Source organism: Dermacentor silvarum, chromosome 7 (genome assembly GCF_013339745.2).
Source record: "Dermacentor silvarum isolate Dsil-2018 chromosome 7, BIME_Dsil_1.4, whole genome shotgun sequence".
Classification (NCBI taxonomy): domain Eukaryota; kingdom Metazoa; phylum Arthropoda; class Arachnida; order Ixodida; family Ixodidae; genus Dermacentor; species Dermacentor silvarum.
The window spans coordinates 70,705,270-70,728,088 of NC_051160.1; the positions used below are offsets into that span (position 1 = coordinate 70,705,270).

General features: G+C 46.3%; 1 protein-coding gene across 3 annotated transcripts; it reads left to right on the forward strand.

The window, feature by feature from the left end:
• The first annotated feature begins 1,040 nt into the window (after positions 1-1,040).
• On the forward strand, positions 1,041-22,596 carry LOC119458185 (uncharacterized). Of its 3 annotated transcripts, none has more exons than XM_037720009.2 (8): positions 1,041-1,175; positions 2,492-2,529; positions 2,810-2,891; positions 3,043-3,071; positions 3,699-3,753; positions 3,998-4,041; positions 5,129-5,222; positions 6,153-6,501. In XM_037720009.2, exons 1-8 carry the CDS (start codon positions 1,133-1,135, stop codon positions 6,266-6,268), a joined length of 501 nt encoding a protein of 166 aa, XP_037575937.1. In that variant the 5' UTR covers positions 1,041-1,132; the 3' UTR covers positions 6,269-6,501. The 3 variants fall into 3 exon arrangements, with proteins under 3 accessions (XP_037575937.1, XP_037575938.1, XP_037575939.1); XM_037720010.2 differs by lacking the exons at positions 2,492-2,529; positions 2,810-2,891; positions 3,043-3,071; ... (2 more) ...; positions 5,129-5,222; positions 6,153-6,501 and adding exons at positions 17,062-17,099; positions 17,293-17,374; positions 17,997-18,025; ... (2 more) ...; positions 20,045-20,138; positions 22,326-22,596 and having other exon boundaries at positions 1,047-1,175; XM_037720011.2 differs by lacking the exons at positions 1,041-1,175; positions 2,492-2,529; positions 2,810-2,891; ... (3 more) ...; positions 5,129-5,222; positions 6,153-6,501 and adding exons at positions 12,888-13,092; positions 17,062-17,099; positions 17,293-17,374; ... (3 more) ...; positions 20,045-20,138; positions 22,326-22,596.
• Positions 22,597-22,819: the final 223 nt, after the last annotated feature.

Here is a 22,819-nt window from a genome sequence, read left to right on the forward strand (position 1 = left end):
AAAACGATAAGGAGAGAGACTAAAGGTGCAGGATGCACGCTGTCCTTATCTAGCTATTGATTGCATGCAATGAAGTTTAGTAAGCGCTTTATGTTTTTTTTTGTTTTGTTTTTTGTTTGGTTTGTAAGCGGTGCTTTTCAATAGCAATGTGATTAAACCTTGCGGTGCGAAGACAAAGCGAAAATGCGACGGTGGTGCATCACTTCAAGATAAAAGATTATTGTCCCAAACGCATGGAAGCGGATATACAAGCTCTATGACTAAAGCTACAAAGAAAACAGAAAGTACAGCTTCTGTGTCCCCAATTCAAGTGGGATACGACGACCCGCTAATATCCCTTCTCATTCCTTCTATACGGATTCACGATGCGAATTTATTGAAATATAACCTTTTCGGGAAGTTTTCTTATGAATAATTGCAAAAGAAAAAAAAATAAAGACGATGATATAGCCTGTCTCAGTGATGGAGATGAAGTAAATGAGTTAATTAAATCCAAGTAAGAATAATTTCAAACAGATCTCAATGCACCAGCGCGCTTACTTATGCTGGCAAAAGTGAAGTCATTCGATAAAAAAGCGCAAATAGGAACATCACGGAAGCCGTCACTGTAGACTAGAATGCAGACCGAGCTGATGCATGCACGGTTAAAAGCAACGTTGTTTTTCCACCACTAACCGGACGCAACCTCAGACACGTGCGACCCTGACCAGACCATTGCACCCATGTGCCGTCAAGTCGTCCACTCCCGGTCTGCGCGCGAAACCGCCTCTCGAAGCTGCTGAACTTGCCAGTTCCTTCCTTACTGCTATGCCGATAAGTGAGCACGCGGGCCAACACATCTCTCACACACACGCACGTACACGCACGCACGCGCACGCACACGCACGCATGGTCGCGCACACGCACGCACGCGCAAAATCAAAGGATGAAACTCGGGGCACTCGGTTGCCACAAGGGCCTGCAATGGTAAAGCTGCGATGGCATCTGCGGCCTGGCGCCAACGTGCAGGCCAACTATATGCAGGCGACTATATAAAGAACTTGACGCTTCCGTTGTCGCTTGACTAGTTGTCGATTCCGGTTCGAGCGTGTGGACACGGGAGCGAATTCTTCTAAAGCAGACAAGCCGAACGATGGGATCCTTCCACTTGATACTGGCTGCACTGGCCGTGCTCGGTAAGCTCACCCGAAGATGCGCGTGTTATTGTTATCGTGCCTTCATCAGGACCGTTACGTTCTGGAAATGCAGATGGTTCGATGGGGGTCACCTCAATCTGGGGACTCTCTGTGGAATCTGAGGTTTATCTACTAGAACTAACCGTGAGAGTGTATGGGAAAGTGTATGGGAAGACGGCGCCGCGGTAAGAGCTCAATTGGTAAGAGCATGGCACGCGTAATGCGACGACGTGGGTTCGTATCCCGCCTGCGCTTAGTTGTTTTACAGCAAAGCTGTTAGCCTCTAGCTGGTCGGGATTTTTTGTGGCGTGCTCACCCAAAAACGAACGGCAGCTGGAAGGTATTGTGTTTCAGTTTCGCGTGTAACACAATTACTGTTTTCTCGTATATGCGAATTACAATCCGATGCTATCATGTCTGCAGGTTATGCGTAAGTCGTACTTTACGACTTTTGCTAACGCGTTTTACTTAGACAGGTTAAATTAGTTCAATAACACACTTGCGCTAGGCAGAGGGCCTACAAGAATGATGATGTATGCTGCACTTCTGCACTCGTGCGTGCATGCGTGCGTGACGTACGTCGCTTGTGGTGGTGGTGCTTGTATATGACTGCGGCGGCTTACGGCGAGGCAGCGCGGGCGCCGTATCGTTAAAGCGATCTGCGACGTGGAAAAAGTGCGCATCCATGCGGTCCTCTTCTTCAAAGCGATCTGCGATGTGTACAAAGTACAACTATTGCCGGTAGCTTCGTTTGCGCTGTGCTTTCGACGTTTAGTTTCCGCTGAAGCGAGAGACGGCACGAAGGTAAATTCGCTTGCTGCTGCGGCCGCGCCTCCTCACTCCAGCGTTTTGACAGCGAGTTTGACATCGAAGCGACGGGCACTCCCCACGCGTTCTTCTGAGGTGGTTGCCTTTGTGCTACGCTTCGAACTTCCATTGACTACTTGCCTCCTCGAGGGTTTTGCCTCTGTGCCACAGTTGGAAACCTTCAAAGTTCCATTGAACTGTTGATCCTTTCCCGCGGGTCGAAGTGAGGGACCCGGTGGGCCCTCACTTCGTAGCCTCACATAATTCTAGTGTGAACTTCGCAATCATGCACTGTATGCGTAAAGCAGTAACATATAACCATGTCAGTTGGGCGCCGTAAGCCACAAAATGGTAAAACGGTGTAAACTGGATAACATTGTAATTAGGCGCATCCAGCCTGATCTAAAATAGAAGTGTGAATAGTTATCCCACAATACATTTTAAGTGTTGTATATCCGTAATGCATGTAACTGAAGCTTGTTTTATTACTTATGAACATTGCTTTCCAGGCTGCGGCATGGCTGTGTCAGCGGCTACCTGTAAGTCCGTGAGTATGTTTTTTTTAACCACAACCCTTGTTGAGATAACTTTCATTCAGTGATTTTTTTCTTTTTTATTTCTACTAGTGAAACATAAGCATTCTAACATTACATTGCACGCAGAAGTAAACGATGACAACATTTCTTAGATTGTTGTTTTAGTCGTATCCAGTTTGATTTGCCGCGTGTACGTTCACCCAGTTTCGCAGACTCTCTTGCTTGCCCTGTCCTTTTCTAACTCGCCGCTTCACATGCCATGTGTATTTTGATTCATCCTTACGCCCACAGGATGCTGATTGTTCTAGAGGTCAGCGTTGCGTGCTCCACTCCAACTATTCGAGCAGCGCCAGCTGTGAAAGCGATCGCCGTTGTGAGTAGCACTTCTTCCGTCATTTCCTACGTATCGGGTCGATACGCTAAGCCCGAAACCAACTTGTTGAACTATAAATACATCACGACAATTTCATTTCGTATCACGTGAAACACAGCTTCCATTTTTTTTCCTTTTACCTCGTTTGCAGGCATCGCTGTTTCTTCTACGTCTTGCTCGGTAAGTTTTGCTAGTGTCCTACTTGAAGCACAGGCCTTTGATGATTATTCATAAATGTACATCTGAATTTACTCGCTCTATTACTGTTATTTCGCTGGTGTTTACTGCTTTGTTCGCTTTGCAATCTTAGTTATGTATAGCATGCCTGAAAGTGTTGTTACGCATTGGCGTTGTATGTCGACAGATCCTTTGTATCTTTGTTGCTAATATTGTATTCCAGTTTTACAGTAGGTGCCCCCCCCCCCCCCCCCCCGACTATATTTACAGCGGGATCCCATTCCTACCTTCATTTCATGAAGTTTTTTTGTAACCCGAAATTGATCAATAAACCTCAAACCTAATGCTGATGTGCCGTTAGCCGTGTGAAATTGAAGAATTTCTGCAACATAACCAAACGAACTGGGATTTTGCACCCGAGATAGTTTCTGCCTTACGTCCTGATTTATTTTGGCTTTTCAAGATGAAGCTCCTGTAAGACAAAACTGCTCGTAATCATCCAAAACTCGCCTTCACCCTTCCATCGGCTCCTTGCCAGTGTAGCCGTAACTTCATAGATTGCATGCGCCAATTAATTCTTGAACATATTTCACGTCATCGTCATTCAATATCCTACTTTCTTGTTCTCAGTGCGAGCCTGGCTTCCAATGCCGGCTGAAGGATTGCCCTTCGTCACCCTACGAGTGTGAGTATCATTTGTATGTTCTTGCGCAACTGCTCAGAGAAAAGGTTGACTGACTGAACTTGCGGCGCTCGTGTATTCAGTCAGTGTTGAGACAGATTATTTTCTCTGTGCTCACAAACTCTTCAGCACTGAATGATTGCTTTTCATTTCATTTCTCAATATTGCCGACACCCGATGTGTTAGAACTCAATATGATGTAACATGATATAAGCTTTTCATTCATATTTCCTTGATGCTTTTGTAGGTTTGGTCCTGGAAAACAAAAATACCAGATGCGGTGGAAAAAACGTACGTATACTGCTGCTTCTAATCTCGCTTCATTAGTGAACTGCCTTGCCACTGACGCTATAGTGTGGGGTGTCTCTGACACTCTTTTTCGTCTTAATAAATCATTGTAAAGATACACCTCTTTGAACTAGCAGATAGTGAAAGACTGGCGACGCTAAAGCTGCAGCTTTCGTATTCTTTGCCGAGCAGTACCTAGCAGAGAGAGTTAGAGAATTTTTTTTTTATTGAAACGTCGACATTTCTGCCGACCTGTAAATAGTCGTGCACACGCGAATTTGCACGGAGGAGGAGATGAGGAATATAAAAGTACTAAAAGGAAAGGAGGGTAGAAAAAAAAGAAGCGTGAAAAATATAGAATCCGTATTTACATATAAAGTGAAAGCGTTGTGAAACTGAAGTGAGCATATGCTAATTTGTATTTATACCGTGTACTAATGCTCTTTAAGAAAGACGATGTCCCGAGAATAAGTAAACAAGTTACAGTTACCTGACTTGGCCGGGTAAGAAAGGAGCAAGCTAGGGACGCGGCGAGGAGCGATGCTACGGAACTGACTGGTGGAACGTTAAGATGCATTCCACCAGATACGGGGTTGGCTAGCATATTCTCACTGATAAGTTGGGCATAACATGTAGTACGTAGATCAGATGACTGGCGGTCCGTTAGAGTAACAAAATAAGCACCTACGAAAGGGACAAATACTCGCTTATCCACCTCTGCTCTAGGTTTTCCGGATCTGTGATGACTTATTTTACAATTGTTTTCTTCTCCTTAGTAATATAATTACTATTACGTGAAGAGGAGTAGCCATTGTCCTTATAGGTGACTAACCTTTCCTTTATTTTCATTTCAATTACATGTGTTCTAGGACGGCAGATGATTTGGTGGTGCAATGAAATTAGGGAATTTGCAGGTGAAGAATGGAGTAGCCTAATTCTAATCAGGGTAATTGGAAGCTTTTGAAAAAAAAAAGCTTTCGTCTTTCACAGCAGTAAGGCTAGCATAGCGATGCTGGCAAGAGCCGCAAGTTTTTTTTATATATGTTCCTTCTATCGTTAATCACTATTTCTTGACCTTTCAACTTCGCAGGGTCCACAGTGTAGCCCGAACCAGGTGTGCGGATACGAAAAGACTGGTTTGGTGTGCGTCAAGTGCCCATGTTATGGCACCGACCGTGCCGTGTGTAAGTTGATTATTCTATGCGACTATCATTGCTCACTTAACATCGTTTCACAAACGAAGGACTCGTGCTTTGAAGGAAAAGTTCATTGCAGTATCGGTGTGCCTGTGTGTGGCAGGCGCTTTAAGCTTTCCTGTTGGACGCCAGACTCTATGAACTGCCGTGTTCTCAATTTATCACTTCTCAGATACTTCCACTTCTGTATTCACGTGGCGTTCAGCGCCTCGCGTCAGCGAAGCGACTGGACTGTTCCGCTCACTGGCTTGGCCATTCGTGTGAGCTCCGTCAAGTTCGCGTACGTCAACTGGTATAGACACGGCAAACAGCACAGGAGTTCACAAAGGTGTTCTTGCGTGGACTTTGTTCGCCCAGTTTGTCTGAAAAAAAAAAAAAACTGTCGTATGGCGCGTCTCTACTTCGGCGAAGCTATATGCTACAGAGGCCCTTCATAATACCCTCAGTCAAGTGTATTATGAAGGCTGTTACGCAGAGATATGCACTGTGTCATTCCTGTCGCCCAGTTAGGTCGCGACAAACCAGGCGTGAGGCAATCTCAAGCGTTTTATTGGATGATGCTGACGAAAGGATGCGATATTGTTGTGTTATTTGAGTGGAATTTTGGCACCTATCTGTTTTCGTTTCAGTCATGTTAGAATAAATACGCAGACAGCTGAAAACTGACAATATGCACAAAGGGCTTCCTCAGACACGCTTCCAAGATGACCAACAGCGCACGTGCATTGACTATACTATCATCGAGCACTGACTGCCGTCGAATACTTTTTTTGAATAGCATTAGCCCCACTTCAGCATCGCTTCTTACTGGGAGGCGAGCGCTGTTTTCCGTGCTTCTCAGCTTTCGCCATCCTTCAGAAATTAAGTGATAGCTTTATGATAATTGTCATTGTAAACCCAAATATTTTTGTGCTACAGGCGTGAACAAGAAGCCCGGCGTCGTGTGTGGACCCAACAGCATCGTGCAGGTGAACCCCGACAAGAGCTACGTGTGCGACGGGTGCGCCTCCGCCACCTCTGTGCTCACACGCTAGGGGAACCAGTGACTTCACTGAAGACACCGCGCAGTGCCCCAGTTGCGACATTGCTCGAAAGGCAAAGTGGTCATGATGCGACCATGTCTTGGCGTCTATACAAATGTCATTCAAATAAACGGGCACCGAGATGTTGTTGTTGCTCCTGCGCACAAGTGGCACATACCCACCGTGGAGGTTTCGTTAAGAATTGGGTGGTTTGAAGAAAATGAATGATGTAAGTTTAGAAAGTACACGCTCGCTGTTTTACTCGTAGTGTCTTTTTTGTCTTCTTTTGACTGCGCCTTGACAAATTGCGTGACAGCATCCACGCAGTCTTCTTTTTTGTATCCCTAACTTCTGTAGTTTTCAGTCATATTTCGCGCCCCATTCTCTAGTACAGGGCAACCAACTGTAATACCCACTGATTAGCTTCCCTGTCTTTACTTCGATTTTTCTCTTTACTGTGGCAGCCGATAAAAGCCCGAAACTGGGTTCGTTTTGACCTCCTCAGCTTCACCCCCGTCATGTGGCCAAGAAAACTTTACCCGCCGTCTCCGTTGAGCGTTGAACACATGCCTCAGCTCCACGCGCCGTGGGAAGACGCACGGGCTGACCACTGCGTCATCGCGCAACTTTTGAGCTTGGAAATTTGTTCAGGTTTTTGCGTGCCACGCAGGTTGATGAATCGGTGACTGGCAGACACGAGCCTGGTGTGCGGCCTGGTCTGCTTATTGCTATCGTGAACCACCGTGAGCGAAGCACATCACTGGCGTAAATCGCTGCGCTGTCACATTGTAAGCAGCAGTGCACCAGGCGAAACGCGCAGCTCGTTCATAAGCGGCACGTTTGACAGCACTGAAATCGCAGCGTGCATGTCACGCGCTTCTTACAACGAAGCCGTATATGGCTAGGCGAAACCAAAAATCCGTCCGTCCGATGTGCGCAGAAGTGCGGGCCGATCCTGGTGGTTGTGCAGAAAGGGTCCAAGTGCAATGGCACGTACCCCTGTGGACTCGGGTGGTGGGCTCGGGACCTGTAACGCAGCCCTTGAACTACCCTTGTCACACGTAAAAGAGAAAGAGAGGTGTGCCATTGGCTGCGCCGTCAGTGACGTCGTTCTCTCCGTCGCAGCCGAGCGCGCGTGCAGCAGTTTCTCTCCGACTTCAGCATGGGTAGCATCGTACGAACTCCCGAGCAGCAGACAGCTTACGATGAACAGCGCCGACAGCAGCACCGTCAGAGAGCGCGTGTTCGCCGTGCCGATGCTGCAGTATGGACACAAGTACAGGCCCGGGTGGCCGAGCGCAAGCAGCAACTGCGTACTGAGGATCGGGCAGCCTACCAAGCCGTCGTTTATTGAACCGTCGAGATTAACCCAGTGATAAACAACTAGGGCCGGGCGTTTCAGCTTCGCTGGTTAACCATCTGTACGGAATGCTTGGGCGGTGATTTCTTTTTTTATATTTTCGCGGGGTTTCTCAAAGACAAACAAAAAATTGATTACGTAACAAGTAGGAAGTTAAAAGCCGATGAATTGCATGTTTTTCTAGAACGCCCTGCAACTTTGTCATTGGAAGCTGTAATACTTGAATACCTGAAGTTAATACCTGAAAAGTTGGTTCATTATTCTTGGCTAATTATGCAATTAGGCAGACTACAAAGAAAATCTAAGTTCATCCATGCAGTGCCTAACAACATGCATTTGGTCGCGTCCTCCTGGAATGGTTATGCATATTTTTTAACTTTGGGACATTCTTTACGTGGAACGTATTGGTGTATGTTACGATAAATTCGACTGACCGACACCCATTTCCTTGTAGGTCAGCTTTGCAGGATTTAATTATAACTGTAGATGCCGTCACAGTGACGTTTCTGTAGAAACAGCTATAAAAGCAAATGATCACCTGTTTCTAAGCCTTTAAAAATTGTGTGAATAAATTTTTTTCGTGTGGGAGGGAATGGAGAATTTTACCGGTGAACAAAAGAAATCAAGACATTTTGTGCCACAAAACAATATGGCTACACAACCTACTGCCACCGTTGAAACGAGTTATGTGCGAGCCGTGTACTGCAGCGGCATTCCTCTTTTGAGATTGTCTAAGAAAGCAAAGCTTCCGAAAGCGTGGCCTCCGAAAGCGTGGTCCACCGGTGCGTGCTGATGGTGAGAAACGCGTCATGAGGTAAGGGGGCTCCGCTCTCGCGCTTCTATTTGGACACGCTGCGCCATCTAGTGACACAGCCAAGTCCACGCGTGGCTTCCGAGACTACAGGCCTGGCGCGCCGGTGCCTGCGAACGCTGAGACTTGCTCCCGCACTTGTGACACACAGTGACGCATACTCAATGACCCAAGCAAGTTGACGAGAGGTTCATTGAAGAGTTGGACACACCCAGTGCACTCATGGCGCAGCTCGCTAAAGTGTTGGCGTAAAAGGCGTTCGTCGGAAGCGACACAGACCCAATGCAGTTGTGGCGCAGCCTACTAATTAAAATGCGTCGGGTGGCTGTCGTTGAAGGAAACGTTTGTGACGTGGGCTCGATTCCACTAAGGACCGTAGAAATTTAAGGCACATACCTAGTTATTCAAGTTGGCGTCAAACACGCTCGCTCACTGGACAGTGGCACACAACTATACTGACGCATAGCCAGTTACTTGGGCAGTGCTCCAAGTTGGTGTCAAAGAGTTTCTTCGAAATGCGGTACATACCCAGTCAAGCATCGATACAGACATATCCCCCGGAAAGAGCATGAAGGGCCCTAAGAATTCTAACACATGAACACACATGACAACCTGGCAGCACTGCTGGTATTCCATGAAGGGTATTGCGTATATGGGCAAGCAATCTCCTCAGACTAGCTCCAGCGGCAGCAGACCAACCCTGGAGAGTTAGACCCTTGCAATTTTTGAACAATGTCACGCTAGCGTTGACCGGACGGCATGTCAGCCGCCTTGTAGAGGCGAGGGACGGTGGGTTTGGCAACATTATGTGCGGTCGTGCAACACCAATTCTAGTTCTAATGTATTCTCCTGCGCTGCTCGCTTCATGGGTGCCCCTGAAGCCACTGAAACGCTAGAAGGCCACTGAAACGCCGTGTGGTCGACGCTCGCGTGATATTCTTTAAAAAAATTGGAAGGGTGTACTGAAGGGAGTAGGTACAGTTCTTTTCATACTGCATGCTTTATATTTAGATAAAGAAATTAGTGCAGATAAATTTGGCGCTGTGGTCGTTCCGCAAACGTGGAAATGGTGGGGACAGGCGATCAGTGCGCGATAGCACCTTCCGACTGAATATTGGCTTATCGCTAATTCCTGACACTGAAGAGCTGCGGGTCCTTGGCCTGCAAGTTCACCATTCGGGGTCTAGCATGAAGTGGATTAAGATCAGCAACACATCAGCTGAAACTGTTCGCAGAATTGCGCCGTGGTGTGGTGGGGCTCGCACTGACGTCACTCGTTTCGTCGTGCTCTCCGTCCGGCTGCCTCACATTATATATCAAGCGCAGTTCCTACCACTGACTGCTCAACAGTGGGACAAACTTGAGGTTATCAATAGAAGAGCTGTGAGAGCAAATACGGCCTTACCTCGTCTAACACGTATACCAACGCTACAAGAGTACGTGCAACTAACACCATTTATGAGCTTGTTGATCAGCGACATCAAGCAAGAAACCTGAAGAGACCACATACCGACAGTAGCGGCGACCCATTGATATTACTACGGAGATTTTGCCATGACTACGACCTTGGACAATCTTTCACTACGGCATTACACAGCAACAACCACTAACAAGACGACAAAGCTCCGACGACGGGTTCAACCGAGTCCAACAACTGAAACAGCTGTGTGGTTTACAAGGACGCGGTGGTTAACACAAGACGACGATAAATAACGTTTAGTGCGGCACACCCAGAGATCGAAGCCACCCACAGCTATATAACGGACTTTTCAGATCCCTTATTATTTGAACTGCAAGCTATACAAGATGCGATCGTAGCCCTCGTCAACTCCCTAACGCCAACGGAGCCCACATCCACACTGACCGCCTCAGCGCAGGTAGGCAGCTCATACAAGTAATAAAATGCCTGCGCATTTGTGAGAAGACATACAAACTTTGCAAGTCTTCACGTGTCAACATCACTGTTCACTGGGTGCAGGTGCATGGTCATGACCACAAAAACAACCTCGCGTACCACAATGCTAACACTTTCTCGCAATCTGTACAAACTCACCTTACCCATGACCCCCGGCCAGTCCTGATTGCCTGAAAATCGTTCCGACGGCGGGTCATGCGGGCCCCCACCCCTCCCCGTGTCAGCTCCCTTCGTCAGAATATTTCACGGGTAAAGGAAGTGTCTATCCGGAGACCTCAGACCGGGGTTTCCCTTACACCAACCATGACTTATACTTTGGGTCAACCATGTGAATACAATGTCCAGTGTCCGAAGTGGTCCGCTTCTGCGTGTGCAGCGGATGTTCACCATCTACTTCAGACGTAACCTGGGACAAGGACAGTCCGTGAAAGTGTACTTATTGGCGTGAAATTAAACAGTGGCCTACCTGACGACTATGAGCGATGGTTCGTGGACAATACATTTTAGAAGTATATCTCACTGTCCGCATGAAACGGGCCTACCATGCCTATATTTAATTTCATTCTTACGTTATGTAGCGTGGTAGTTCAGGCAAATAAAGAAAGTATACCTGAATTGCGCTAGGATCTGGTATGACTTCTTTGAGAGAATACGCTGCAGGTTCTTTTGTTCTTCCCTGTGGTCCAGTTGTTTTATTTGATACCATTTAAAGTCTCTTTAGAACCCTTGGGTGTTCCTTAAGCTTACATCTTATCCAATTGTTTATGGCAGTTCCTATTGAAGAAACTAAGTCTTCTCACTTGTTAACGAAAATTAACATCGTTAACATAAGATAAAGCAGTGGCTTCATATTTTGGTATGTATGTCACTAGAACTAGAGGGTATGTTCTATGCGGTTCTAAACACCTGGGCGGTAGAAATTTAGGAAGCATAGCCTTAAAATAAGGCCATTATGATGACAGATTTCGTTGCGTTATCAAGAGTTCGCCTGAAGACCGTTGGGTAAGGCAAAAGCATAATTAATACAACCGCTCTCTGACCAAAATCAGTATATATAATCTCAAGACGTCAAGTTTTTTTTATCGACTTTACCCAGGAAATGGTTATATTAATAAAAAATTCAGGTTATTATATCAACCTGTCGAAGGACCATGCGATGTTACATCTTCATCTATGTGTTTTTAGGCATATCAGGCACAGAAATGTGGCTTGTAGGGAAAGAAGTACGGGGCACGGTTGCTTCCAGCCTGTAAACACGGTATTAAAAAAAAACGGCTTTTCAAGTTCGCAATAAAACCGTCAATACCTAGAACAGACTTGGCAAAGTGATTATGTACCTGACAGGACGCTAGCTGTCCTTACCTCGCTATAGATTGCTTTGCAATAGAACTTGCAGTCAGTTTTTTTTTTATTTTTTTTTCTTGTTTGGTTTGTAAGTGATGCTTTCAATACCGATGTGAATAACCCTAGTCGTACGAAGATAAGTGGCGTATCAACCGAAGATAAAAATTTGTTTTCGCAAACGTTAGCAGAGATATGCAAGCTCGAAGAGCGAAGTTACAGAGGCACTTGAGAATCCTTACGTGCCTTGAATGCGAAAGCATTCTGAATCTTCCACGCGATACTTTTCACTTGGTCATGTGCTCGAATTGGGCAAGGTCAATTTTGAGGGTGGGTCAAGTAAATTTTGGGTGTGGTCCAGGTTGGTTTCGAACGTGGGTCCACTAAATTTTCGAATTGCGCAGTCAATATATTTTTTTAGTGAAGGCCATGGTGTCTGTTCACCGTGGGATTCCGCAGTGCGAGCCGCAGCTGGTCCAGCGCCGGGAACCTGACGTCATCACTTGGTCACATGAGTTTTCTTGCCATCGGATGCTAATCCCAGCCGCTCGCCGGATTTTCCACTTCACGGGGCATGTAAGATTTTCGCCTTAAAAATTAGAAACGAAACAAAAGAACAGCTTGCGTGCACTCGATTAAAGTTGGTTATGACGACCAGCTTATCGCTCTTCTTCCTTCTATACGATGTGCGGCCCTCAACACGAATTGGGTGAAATATTAATATCTCGTGAAGCTTTGTCTATTGAACAAATGTAAAACAAAAATTAGGTGCGAGGGCACAGTCTCTCCCACTTATGTAGAGTTGAGCGAGGAAGATGTACATAAATTACACCCAAGTCAGAATTATTTCAAACAGGTCTCAAGTACCGGCGCGCTTATTTAGTGAGAGAAGCCAAGTCATACTCGAAAAAAAAAAGCAAAAACTCAACCTGGGAACATCCCGGAAGTCGTAACTGCGCGGTTCAACGCATGCGCGGTTCAAAATTTTTTTTCGATGCTATCCGGGCGCAAGCAGTAGACACGCGCAGCCCGTACTAGTCCGTTGCCCTCCTGTGCCGTCCAGTTGTCCACTCCCGGTCTGCGCGCAAAACCGTCTCGCGAAGCTGCACAACTTGTCACTTCCTTCCTTACGACTGTACCGATAAGTGACGCACAAAAGCAACGCAAGATACTCGGGACATTCAACTGCCGCAATGGCCAGCAACTGTCGCTGCGATTGCTCCTGCGACCCGGCGCCAACGTGCGGCCAACTACGGAAGCTACTACATAAAAAACGTGGCGCTTCCGCCGTCTCTGTCTAGTTGCCAGTTTCGGCTTGAGCGCGTGGACACGGGAGCAAATTATTCTAAAGCAGACAAGCCGAACGATGGGAACCTTCCACTTGATACTGGGGGCACTGGCCGTCGTCGGTAAGTGCACTTGAACACGTGTGTATTATTCTGCGTGCATCAGCGCCGTTACGTTCTTGAGCTGCAGATGGATCGATTGAGGTTAAAGCCTTCGCGGTTCACTAGCAGTCAATGACAATTATGTGTGTAACAAGAAAATATTCGATACCACGGGCATTCGAACAACTGTAGTGACAGGATTTATGCTCTTGCCTAATTAAGTTTCGTTCATTATCTGAGGGCGCGCATGTCAGCTTCTAGCTTTTGTCTGTGATGTTGTTTTGCGCTGTTCCCCTTCTCAAATATATATGCACGGACTAGCCCAAGTCTCAACGGTATTGGTTACGTCTTTGTTTAGCTCGACCGCCGGGTCGGCCCGACTTTGCCGACATTCTGCTGAATAACAATCCATGAACCAGTCAATTAACGAGTTTGGTTGCACTTTAGTTTGGTTGTATTGTCATAAACATGAAGGCAGTTCAGTTTTTGTCGTGCTTTCAGTATCGTTCTCAGTCTTAGCCACTCACAGTACAACAATCTATATTCCTAGTCGTATTAACCTAGCAACTACTGCATCTGTTGTACCATTTCATTGTCGTCAATACATGGTAGTCACGCTGCTACCGCCATCGCGCTGCCATCGTACTCGTTCTGTTGGTGTCGTTCCATCGACGTCATTCCTTCATCGTCAGGTCATTTTGGTCATGCGTGGAAGTTGTGCGAAGCATTTCAGAATGAAAATGTGTCCAAGTTTGTCGCGTGCTTTATACTTGCAAAGAGTCTCTAAACACGAAGAGCGTTTTGCGCAACCATCAAAGAGAGCTATGTTTGAACAGATTCTTACAGCGCGTGGGATCCCCATATATTTTTTTTCTTTTTTCGTTTGAGTGCTTCACGACCTGCACTGCGCATGTGATAACAATGCGCTTTTGCATGCATGTCCGCAGCATAGGCAAGTGCGTGTTAAACGGTCGCTCTTGGCGCCGCAGTTGGATCTAGCGGAATGCGAAAGCTCCTTCGCCTTGGGATTTCACTGCAAAAAGAAGCCAAGCCGATATAATGTAATTTTCGCCCCTAACTTGCGAACTACCTACTTTGACAGAAGTATATGTGCAGGCTACGTTGCACGCGAGTGCCAGACATACTACTGACTGTTTAAGGGAGTTCCTGTGGTATGACATAACTTGTAACGCCCTATGGAATGAAAATAACTTTCACACTAGTCATTCAGATGTCTGCCGTGCCAACAGCGGTGTGGAAAAAGCACTACACAGCCCAATGACATATATCTTGAAGACACTGAGAATTGCCTGCATATTTTGGATAAATGATGTTCATCATTTGCCCAGAAAGCCACACGAGCTCTTATGCAGCACTTGAAAGCGACCGACTCGAGTACTTCACTGTAGATACACTACACTTTGGCTAGTGTGTGTAATTGACCTAGGCTGGCTTTTCTCTTTGACTCCCCCTCTCCATGCGTAAGGGTGCAAACTGGACAAAGATTTTGCTTTACACTTGAGACAGCCTTAACAAAGGTCAGGACGACGATAGGTAGGTTCACACACACACACGAGCGCGCAGACGCTCCACTGTGTGGGCGCATGCGTGAGCTTGTACGCTCGCTGTAAAACTTGGCAAAGATAAAATATAGCTGTTTTTGTCGAGTATGAACGTACACCAACTTTACCAAGTTTCCCTTCCCTGCCTATCTTCGTTCCCTCTCTCTCTCTACCTAATTCACGTCACTTTCGGAATCTTGAAATAGCCGAGGTGCGCAACAGATATATATAATAGAAGTAAAGTGTTCATAGCAGATTCTCCAATGGTGAGTTTCGACTTCAGCAGTTGGATCACTTGAACTGGTCTTGCGTGACAGATCAAATCATTAATTGATGGAGTCACAATCCCTTCCTGGTTACCATTTACTAGGCTACTTCAGGACACCTGTTGAAATGAAACTGTTGAAACCGGGCCGGCAATGATTTTGTAACACATGCAGCACGAGTGTTGTGGTATGAATTCGCACAATATGCTGAGGTCGAGACGCTTTGGCTTTGCAGCTTTGTCCCGTTGCGCATGAGCGGTGCTTTAGTCTTTGGCAACTAAATAATCGGGAAGCAAACATATTTACTATGCAATATAAAAGGTGTGCATACAATACGTTTATTGCCTACGTTCAATCAATTAGATTGTGCAATAAAATACTTGTAGTGGCATCGCCATCAACCGCGCTGCCGACAAATAGCCACGCTAGCGGACGTTCGGCCATGACACATTTTATAATGAAATATATTTTCATGCTTTTATTTTTTCCAACATCTCGCTGTTTTTAGAGATGCTCATTTACTTTCTTCATTGTGGGGCCAACTGCCCTCCCTTTATATATGTGCCGCGTTGAAAACGAATTGAAAAGCCATGAACTGGCCACATCCATTGCCGCTCGGCGCACTGCCTCATGTCTTTAATAAATCTAGCCAGAGTCACCTTCACGACAGCCTCTACATTGTGGTGACCTGAAAAGCCGCAGCCTTCCGCGCGGCGACGTGCGGCCATCGCTAACTGACCGACACCCCGATTCAGCCCCCCACTGCCGTCGTTCCGGTACGTCAGCGCATTGGTTGCTCAGTTTGAGTTGGTCGTGGAGCTGAAGTTGATTTATATCCACGAATTCATGGGCGAAGTACTTCTTTACGTTCTGCCAGTTGACCTCATAGACCAACTTGCGATGACACCGCCGGGCTCGCGCCCTTATGACGAGCTGCCACAGGCCGTCCTGAATTTTACGGCGCCCGCTGTCAGACGTCTACTCGGACGTCCGTAACCCATCACTGCCAGTTGAACAACCCGCATTGGTCCCTTGTTCCACAACCGCTTGCCTGAGTGTCAGCCGCGCAACTAAAGGCCAACTGCCTTCGCCCAATGAACTCTGTAATGTTCCCGGAACAACGGAGTGTACCGTAGTCCTTCCGGCACCACTCCCAGCACATCTAGCGCCTGTTCTCATTTCGCTCTTATGCTTTCCGAGTCCGTTGCAGCGCATGCAATATTGCGGCGATGCCTACCTCCCCTAACTTGTACGTGTGAGGTACATACGACGTGTGGCAGCCGGCTAAACCGGACATTGCGCAATAAGCGTTCAGACAGATACGACATCGTGTTCACAGGGTTATAGCGCGTCGAAGAACGGACACGCAAGCTTCAAGCCAAAACTACCTCGGCAATACTTTTGATTCTGCTACCACTTTGTAAAAGCTTTATGGCCGCACCCGATTTCATTTTCACTTTTACACATTATAAGACCTTTAACAACAATGCATATTGCTGTCGCCTTTGAGCGTTTCATTTTTATAGAAGCTGCTGGCACCTTTAGTGGCACCGGCATCTTCTCGTCGCAGTTTCCTCACACTTAGAGCGCTTTCGTTAACTGGTGCAATGACGTTTTTGTCGAAGCTCATGCTTTCAGCTCTGGCTGACTTCAATTATGCATTTAAGATGTGCCAACTAAGCACATTATTGCGTTAATTATCTAGTAATATTACTGATTAGTGTTATTGCCCATTGGAGCACCAATTTTGGTGTACAGCGCTGCTGCGTCTTGTCAATTTATCTCTAATCCCCTATTTTATAATATCGGACACTTGTCGCGGATACAATCAGCATGTCAAAGCGTACAAAGATATGCATGCCTCAATGAACCATAGCCCGAACTCCACAATCATACGGTGTGTGCTTTATATCCAGGTGCACTAAAGAAAAGAACGAACCCAGCTATATAATGAGCTTACCATTTCACTTAGGCAAGCTTTGGGCGCCATAAATTAAGAAAATGTTCGAATGGTAGGCACTGGATAACATTCTAATTAAGCACATTCCACACGATATAAAAATCTTCCGACACCTATTCTGCAGCACATATTAAGTGTTTTAGATATGTAATGCACGCCACTGTCGATGACTCGATATAGTGTTATTGTCATTGTTTTTCAGGCTACGGCATGGCTGTGTCGGCAACTACCTGCCAGTCGGTAAGCATGTTTATTTATCCACAATCCCATGTTAAGATAACAATCGCTAAGTGATTTTTTAGTCGCTGAAACATATGTATTCACAAGAGAATAGATTGCCTCAGGATGTGTATATGATTGCACAAAATATCGTATTTTTTTCTTGTCGCTTTACACGCCATTAGGACTGATTGATTCATTCTGATGCACGCAGGATGCCGACTGTTCTGGAGGTCAACGGTGCGTGCTTCACGCCAACTACTCGAGCAGCGCCAACTGTGAAACCGATCACCGTTGTGAGTAGCACTTCTTGCGTCATAGCCTACATGTAAAAAATTCTGGCGTTTTATGTGCCGAAATCGCAATTTTGTTATGAGGCATGCCGTAGTGGGGGACACCTGATTAACACCGGAACAACCTGGAGTTCTTGGATGAGCTCCCAATGCACGGTACATGGCCCTTCTTGCATTTCGCCCTTATCGAAATACAGCATATACGGCCGGGATTTGATCCCGCAACGTCGGGCGTACCGGCGCAACGCCAAAACCGCTACACGACCCCGGCGGATTCCTACGTATCAGTTTATTACAACGCTCTAAAGCGAATTGAGTGGATGATCTATTTAAAGCTTGGAAAAGAGATAACGCGCAGAACAGATAAAAAAACAAGTATACGCCCAGACAAGGACTAGCACAACTTTTAAGAGCTAGTCTGTGTGTGCCCACTCCTCTTTGTGTTTTGTGCATTGACTTCTTCCTAAACATTGTCAACCAAGTGACCAAGCAACTAGTTTTATTGGTCTATTGAAAGTTCAAGTCCGCTTTCAAACTGTTTCGCAATTTTGTTTCGTATCACTTGAAGCAAAACGTCGGTTACTTTTCTTTTATTTTAATTTTTTTTATTTTTGTCTCGCTACAGGCGTCGATGTTTCTTCCACATCTTGCTCGGTGAGTGTTATCAGCATCCTACTTCAACTACTCAAACTGCAGCTTGTTAATTATGTTTGCTCTTGAAAATTCCTTGAGTAAATTTCACCGACTAGCCCTCCTTGAAGATACTTGGTATTGGTGTATAAATAGTACTTTTTGGGACTGCGTCGAATAGTGCCAGAACCAATTACCGAATATTTTTTGAATAGCTTGCCCTTAAATTACAGCTTTGTCAACATTATTTCTCGTATATTTAGCATCCATGTATTCGCGGCATTTGTAAGGGTCTGTAGTTACACCGCACATTATAAAACCTGCGTTAATAAATGAACAAACGTAGTAAGAAAAGTTGGTTCGCAAACTCCGGGCTCATCGAGGCTTACGTGGTCATGCATTATCATATAAGGTTTAGAAAGGTGGCCTTGTTGGTCATTTATTGCATTTGTGTACATACCAGACCAAATGGGCAATGCAAGCCGTATGCGGCGATGCCAGAGCGGAAACAAAAATGCACTTTTTTCTCTTGTTCGAATGGTCGCGGAAGGCGGTGCCATATTGCATGAAGTATGTTGCAATGCAACGTATTCATGATTATAACAATAAGAGGACACAGGTGTCCCGTCTCTAAATAGTACCATGGGATACTCACTGCCGAATGGCGTGTGTAAACAACTTGTTGCGAGTGATTTTGCACATTTAGCTGGAAAAGTCTGGCTGTTTGAGCAACGCAGCGTGCTGTCCACTGTTACGTACACTACCGATGTCATGACAGTGATCGCATGTTTTGCTTCAATTTCATGTTTGGTCGTGTACAGTCATCAGCGTTAAATATTCGAAAGAATATTCCCTCTGAACAGCAACTGCTTGATTCGAGAACTCAATTGAATAGGACAATATTCCATTCATTATTCGAAAGTTTCGAACATTCAAATACTTAGCATGACGGTCATTCAATATACCCCTTTCTTTCGTGTTGTTCTCAGTGCGAGTCTGGCTTCCAATGCCGACTGAAGGATTGCCCTTCGTCACCCTACGAATGTGAGTGTACTTGTTTGTTTTTCTTTTTCGCTTAACACTACCGCTCATCAAATAAACTAAGTGAATTTGCTTAGTTTATTGAAATTGAAAATGGACCAGTATTCCGTCGGTGAGGAGGCGGAGTATGTTCTTTGTACTGGAACAAGGAATCGCGGCAAACATTATTTCATAACTTATCATTTTATCTTACTTCGAAGCACTACCGATCTTCGACGCGTTAGAAGTCACAGGTAGGACTTGATCGAAGTTTTTTTTTCTTTCTTTCCTTTTGTAGGTCTGGTCCTGGAACACCAAGACACCAGATGCGGAGGAGTAAGTGTACGTAATCTGCTGCTGGCAATCTCGCATAATTAGAGCGACCTGCGTCATTTCTGATGGTATTGTAGGGTGTTTCTGGCATCCTAATTTTGTTTATTCACTGAATAGATTCATCTATTTCAACTGGAGCACAGGGAAACACCAGTGGCGCTTAAGATCCAGCTTTCGAATTCCTTATGAGGTGGCCGTAGCTTCAAACTTAACAAAAAAAAAAAAAATCTTGAGGGCAAGCTATAGTTACCACGCGACGAGTGATGGCGCAGTAAATGACAGTTTTAAAGTTAATATTAGCATCTATTATGGAACATGCACGCCGCATAGTATTCCAGTATAAATTTGAGCAGGTCACCTAAAACGCACAACAGATGATGGCCTGCATTTTACACTAAGATAATGGCTGCCAAACGAAGGAACACACTGTCCAGGATAGCTGATTGGGCGGTGTGATGAGATCAGAGAATTCGCAGGCAAAGTATGGTGCCGGCTGACGCTCAAGTCATTAGAAACTTTTTGAAGACGCGTTGGCTTTACGCCAGACTAAGCATAGGCTGTTATAGGTTAACTGGCGCTCATTGAAACATGTCACGCTGGCAAGACTGGAGCGTTCCTTTCTCCTTTTAGGTTATTCTTTCTATCGAATGTTGATTCAATTTTGTTTTCTTGTGCCTTTGATGGCGGCAGGGCCCACAGTGTGGTCCGGATCAGGTGTGCGGATACCAGAAGACCGGTTTGACGTGCATCAAGTGTCCCTGTTACGGCACCGACCGCGCCGTATGTAAGTGCATCTTGATAATCCTATGTGCAGTCATTGCTGGCTTTACATTTAATTAAAACAGAACCCGTGTCTTGAAGGGACAGTTTAATGCTTCACTGAAATCTCAATCATGCGTTCCCGACACTTCGCTACACCGCCCCCCCCCCAAAAAAAATGCAAATGAACAGCGTGGGGAGAGAGGGAGAGAGATTGGGGCCATTACTCCAAAAATTAAGTTACGCAAACTCGCGTGTAAACACTACAGGTACTGCAAGGAATTTTCCGCGTCATCGCTGCGCCGTGCTTTCCGATCATCCTGAACGGAAACGTGCAAAACGAGTAAATGGAACCACGACTTACAGAGAATGTGCGGTCACTTCGAATTATTAATTGCCCACCTCTGTCATGTCCGAGGACACAAACTTCTCAAGTGCTTTATATCTTGTGCAGCCACATTAATCCCTGCATCGAGCACACGATGCGAATCCCGTTTAGAGCGACGCGACACACCGGGACCTTTGAAAAATGTGGTTGATCCCTCTTATATAGGAATCGGTATAGAACACGAAAGTGAAACGTGTCTTCACAGAAGTAGTGTAATGTTTATTGCACATTGATATATAATGTCTATTGGTGTTTTGTGGCTAAAGCGCCCTTAGGCGTTGATGCACCCACGCTGACGCCTGGTGGCACGTCTCCTCCATCACGACTACCAACGTCGATGACCATGAGCAACCGTCGTGCATATGGAAGCTGCAACGCTGCACACGCTAGCACAACGCGAAAGACGAAGCACGTAACTGAATCGTCACCGAGTCAAATCAGCGCGTACAGCGCGTCGTAATTGCAGCCTCCGCGATCAACTTCAGAAACATTTTCAGAGCTAATTGCGGAGGCCACGCTCCGCTGTGCTGAGTACGGTGAACGCCACTACCAACGCCACCTAGGTGGCGTTGGTAGTGCTTCTTGATGCCAGCGTCCCTTCGAATGCTGGCATCGAGGCGTCGCAGTGCTGAGACCACCGAAGCGTTCACTGTCGGTGCGCGTTAGTGTCATAATGCAGTACTTCTCTTTTCTGCTCGTAGGCGGCGGCACCGCCCCGAGCAAGAGCGCGGGTACACGGAGGAGTGTTAGATATATAAGGCGCGTCTGTGTAGCTCTCTGCAAATGCGTTTGTGGCGCAATGGGTTAAACGCTCGGCGATCTATCGTCGCGGACCGAGAGGTCGTGGGTTCGATTTCCAAATTTTGCATGTTTGTGGAACTTTTTCTTGTGGTTTCTTTCTTTGTATTATGTTCTATGACGTATTTCCGTGACGGAAATACGTCAGTGAAGTCTTGGTGGACCCCGGCATAAAACACTTTCGTGTTAAAACACCACGAGAGCATTCAGCGCATCCAAGGCGCTTTCAGCTTTTCTGTTGGAGGGCAACCTCAACCGATGACTGTTCTCTCAATCGATCACTTCAGAAACACTTCTGCGTCTCAGTGGCGTCCGGCGCTTCACGGCAGTGAAGCCATGGGGCCCGTAAGCTTGGTTATTTGCGTGAGCTCCGCCAAGTTCGCCTACATCAGCTAGCAGTATACACAACTAACAGTTAACACAGGCGAAAAGAAAGGGTTGCCAATGGTGTCTTGGCGTGTAAATTATGTTCGCCTGGTTTGTATGAAAACAAAACATTGCCGTATGCGCGCCTCGATCTACTTCAGTGAAGCCAGCTGCTGCAGAGACGTGCCCTATTGCATCGCTGTCTGTCGCCACTTAGGTCACGGCAAACCAGGCGTGAGGCATTGTCAAGTGTTTTATTGGAGGATGCCGAACCAAAAAATGCCATAGCGCTGGCATGTGTGCGGAATTTCCAGCCCTTATCACTGCTTTGTTTGCAGTCGTTTTCGACCAAACAAATTGCCAAGAAGTGACACAATCTGCATTAAACGCTTACCTAGATGACCAACAAGATGACTTACAAAAAAAAAAGAAGCTTACGAGATGACCACCAGAACATATGGATTAACTATACGAACATCCAAGATGCACTGTCATCGAAAACATTTTTTCAATAGTATTAGCCCAAGCCGTAGCTTCGGCTTTAGCATCACTGGGAGATGAGCACTGTTTGTTGTGCTTCTCAGCTATCGCCATCCTCGAGACGTGAAGTGATGGGTTTGTGAACTTCTATTATAAATGGCAATATTTTTCGTGCTTCAGGTGTGAACAAGAAGCCTGGCGCCGAGTGTGGACCCAACAGCATCGCACAGGTGGACCCCGACAACAGATACGTGTGCAAGGGTTGCGCCTCCGCCACCTCTGTGCTTACTCGCTAGCGAAACCAGTGACTTCGCTGAGGACACCGCTCAGTCCCGCAGTAGCTTCATTGATCGAACAGGAAGCGTGTCATGATGCGACCACGCCTTGGCATCTGGCCAAATGCCGTTCAAATAAATGGGCGCCAAATGTTGTTCCTGCTCGGGGCTGGCCACGTGGTGTCTTCTTTCTTTGTAGAGCTTCTTGATGAGTTTGATGACATCGCCCGCGCAGTCTTCTATTCATGCTAAGGCCCCTCCATAGAGGGCTTAAATCATTAGCGTTGTTTGCTGGGCGAGATTGTTTACATTGGTGAGTGCAGGAAACCAGCGGGAAAACAAAGACAAACACAGGACACGCACTGGTCCACGTATACCTTCTACATCACACATGCATGC

Excerpts from the sequence above, each read along its gene's own strand:
- LOC119458185 (XM_037720009.2), top strand. The coding sequence starts at position 1,133 with ATGGGATCCTTCCACTTGATACTGGCTGCACTGGCCGTGCTCG. Across the intron at positions 3,072-3,698 it reads TTTCTTCTACGTCTTGCTCG|TGCGAGCCTGGCTTCCAATG; the intron begins GTAAGTTTTGCT and ends TCTTGTTCTCAG. Across the intron at positions 3,754-3,997 it reads CCCTTCGTCACCCTACGAGT|GTTTGGTCCTGGAAAACAAA; the intron begins GTGAGTATCATT and ends ATGCTTTTGTAG.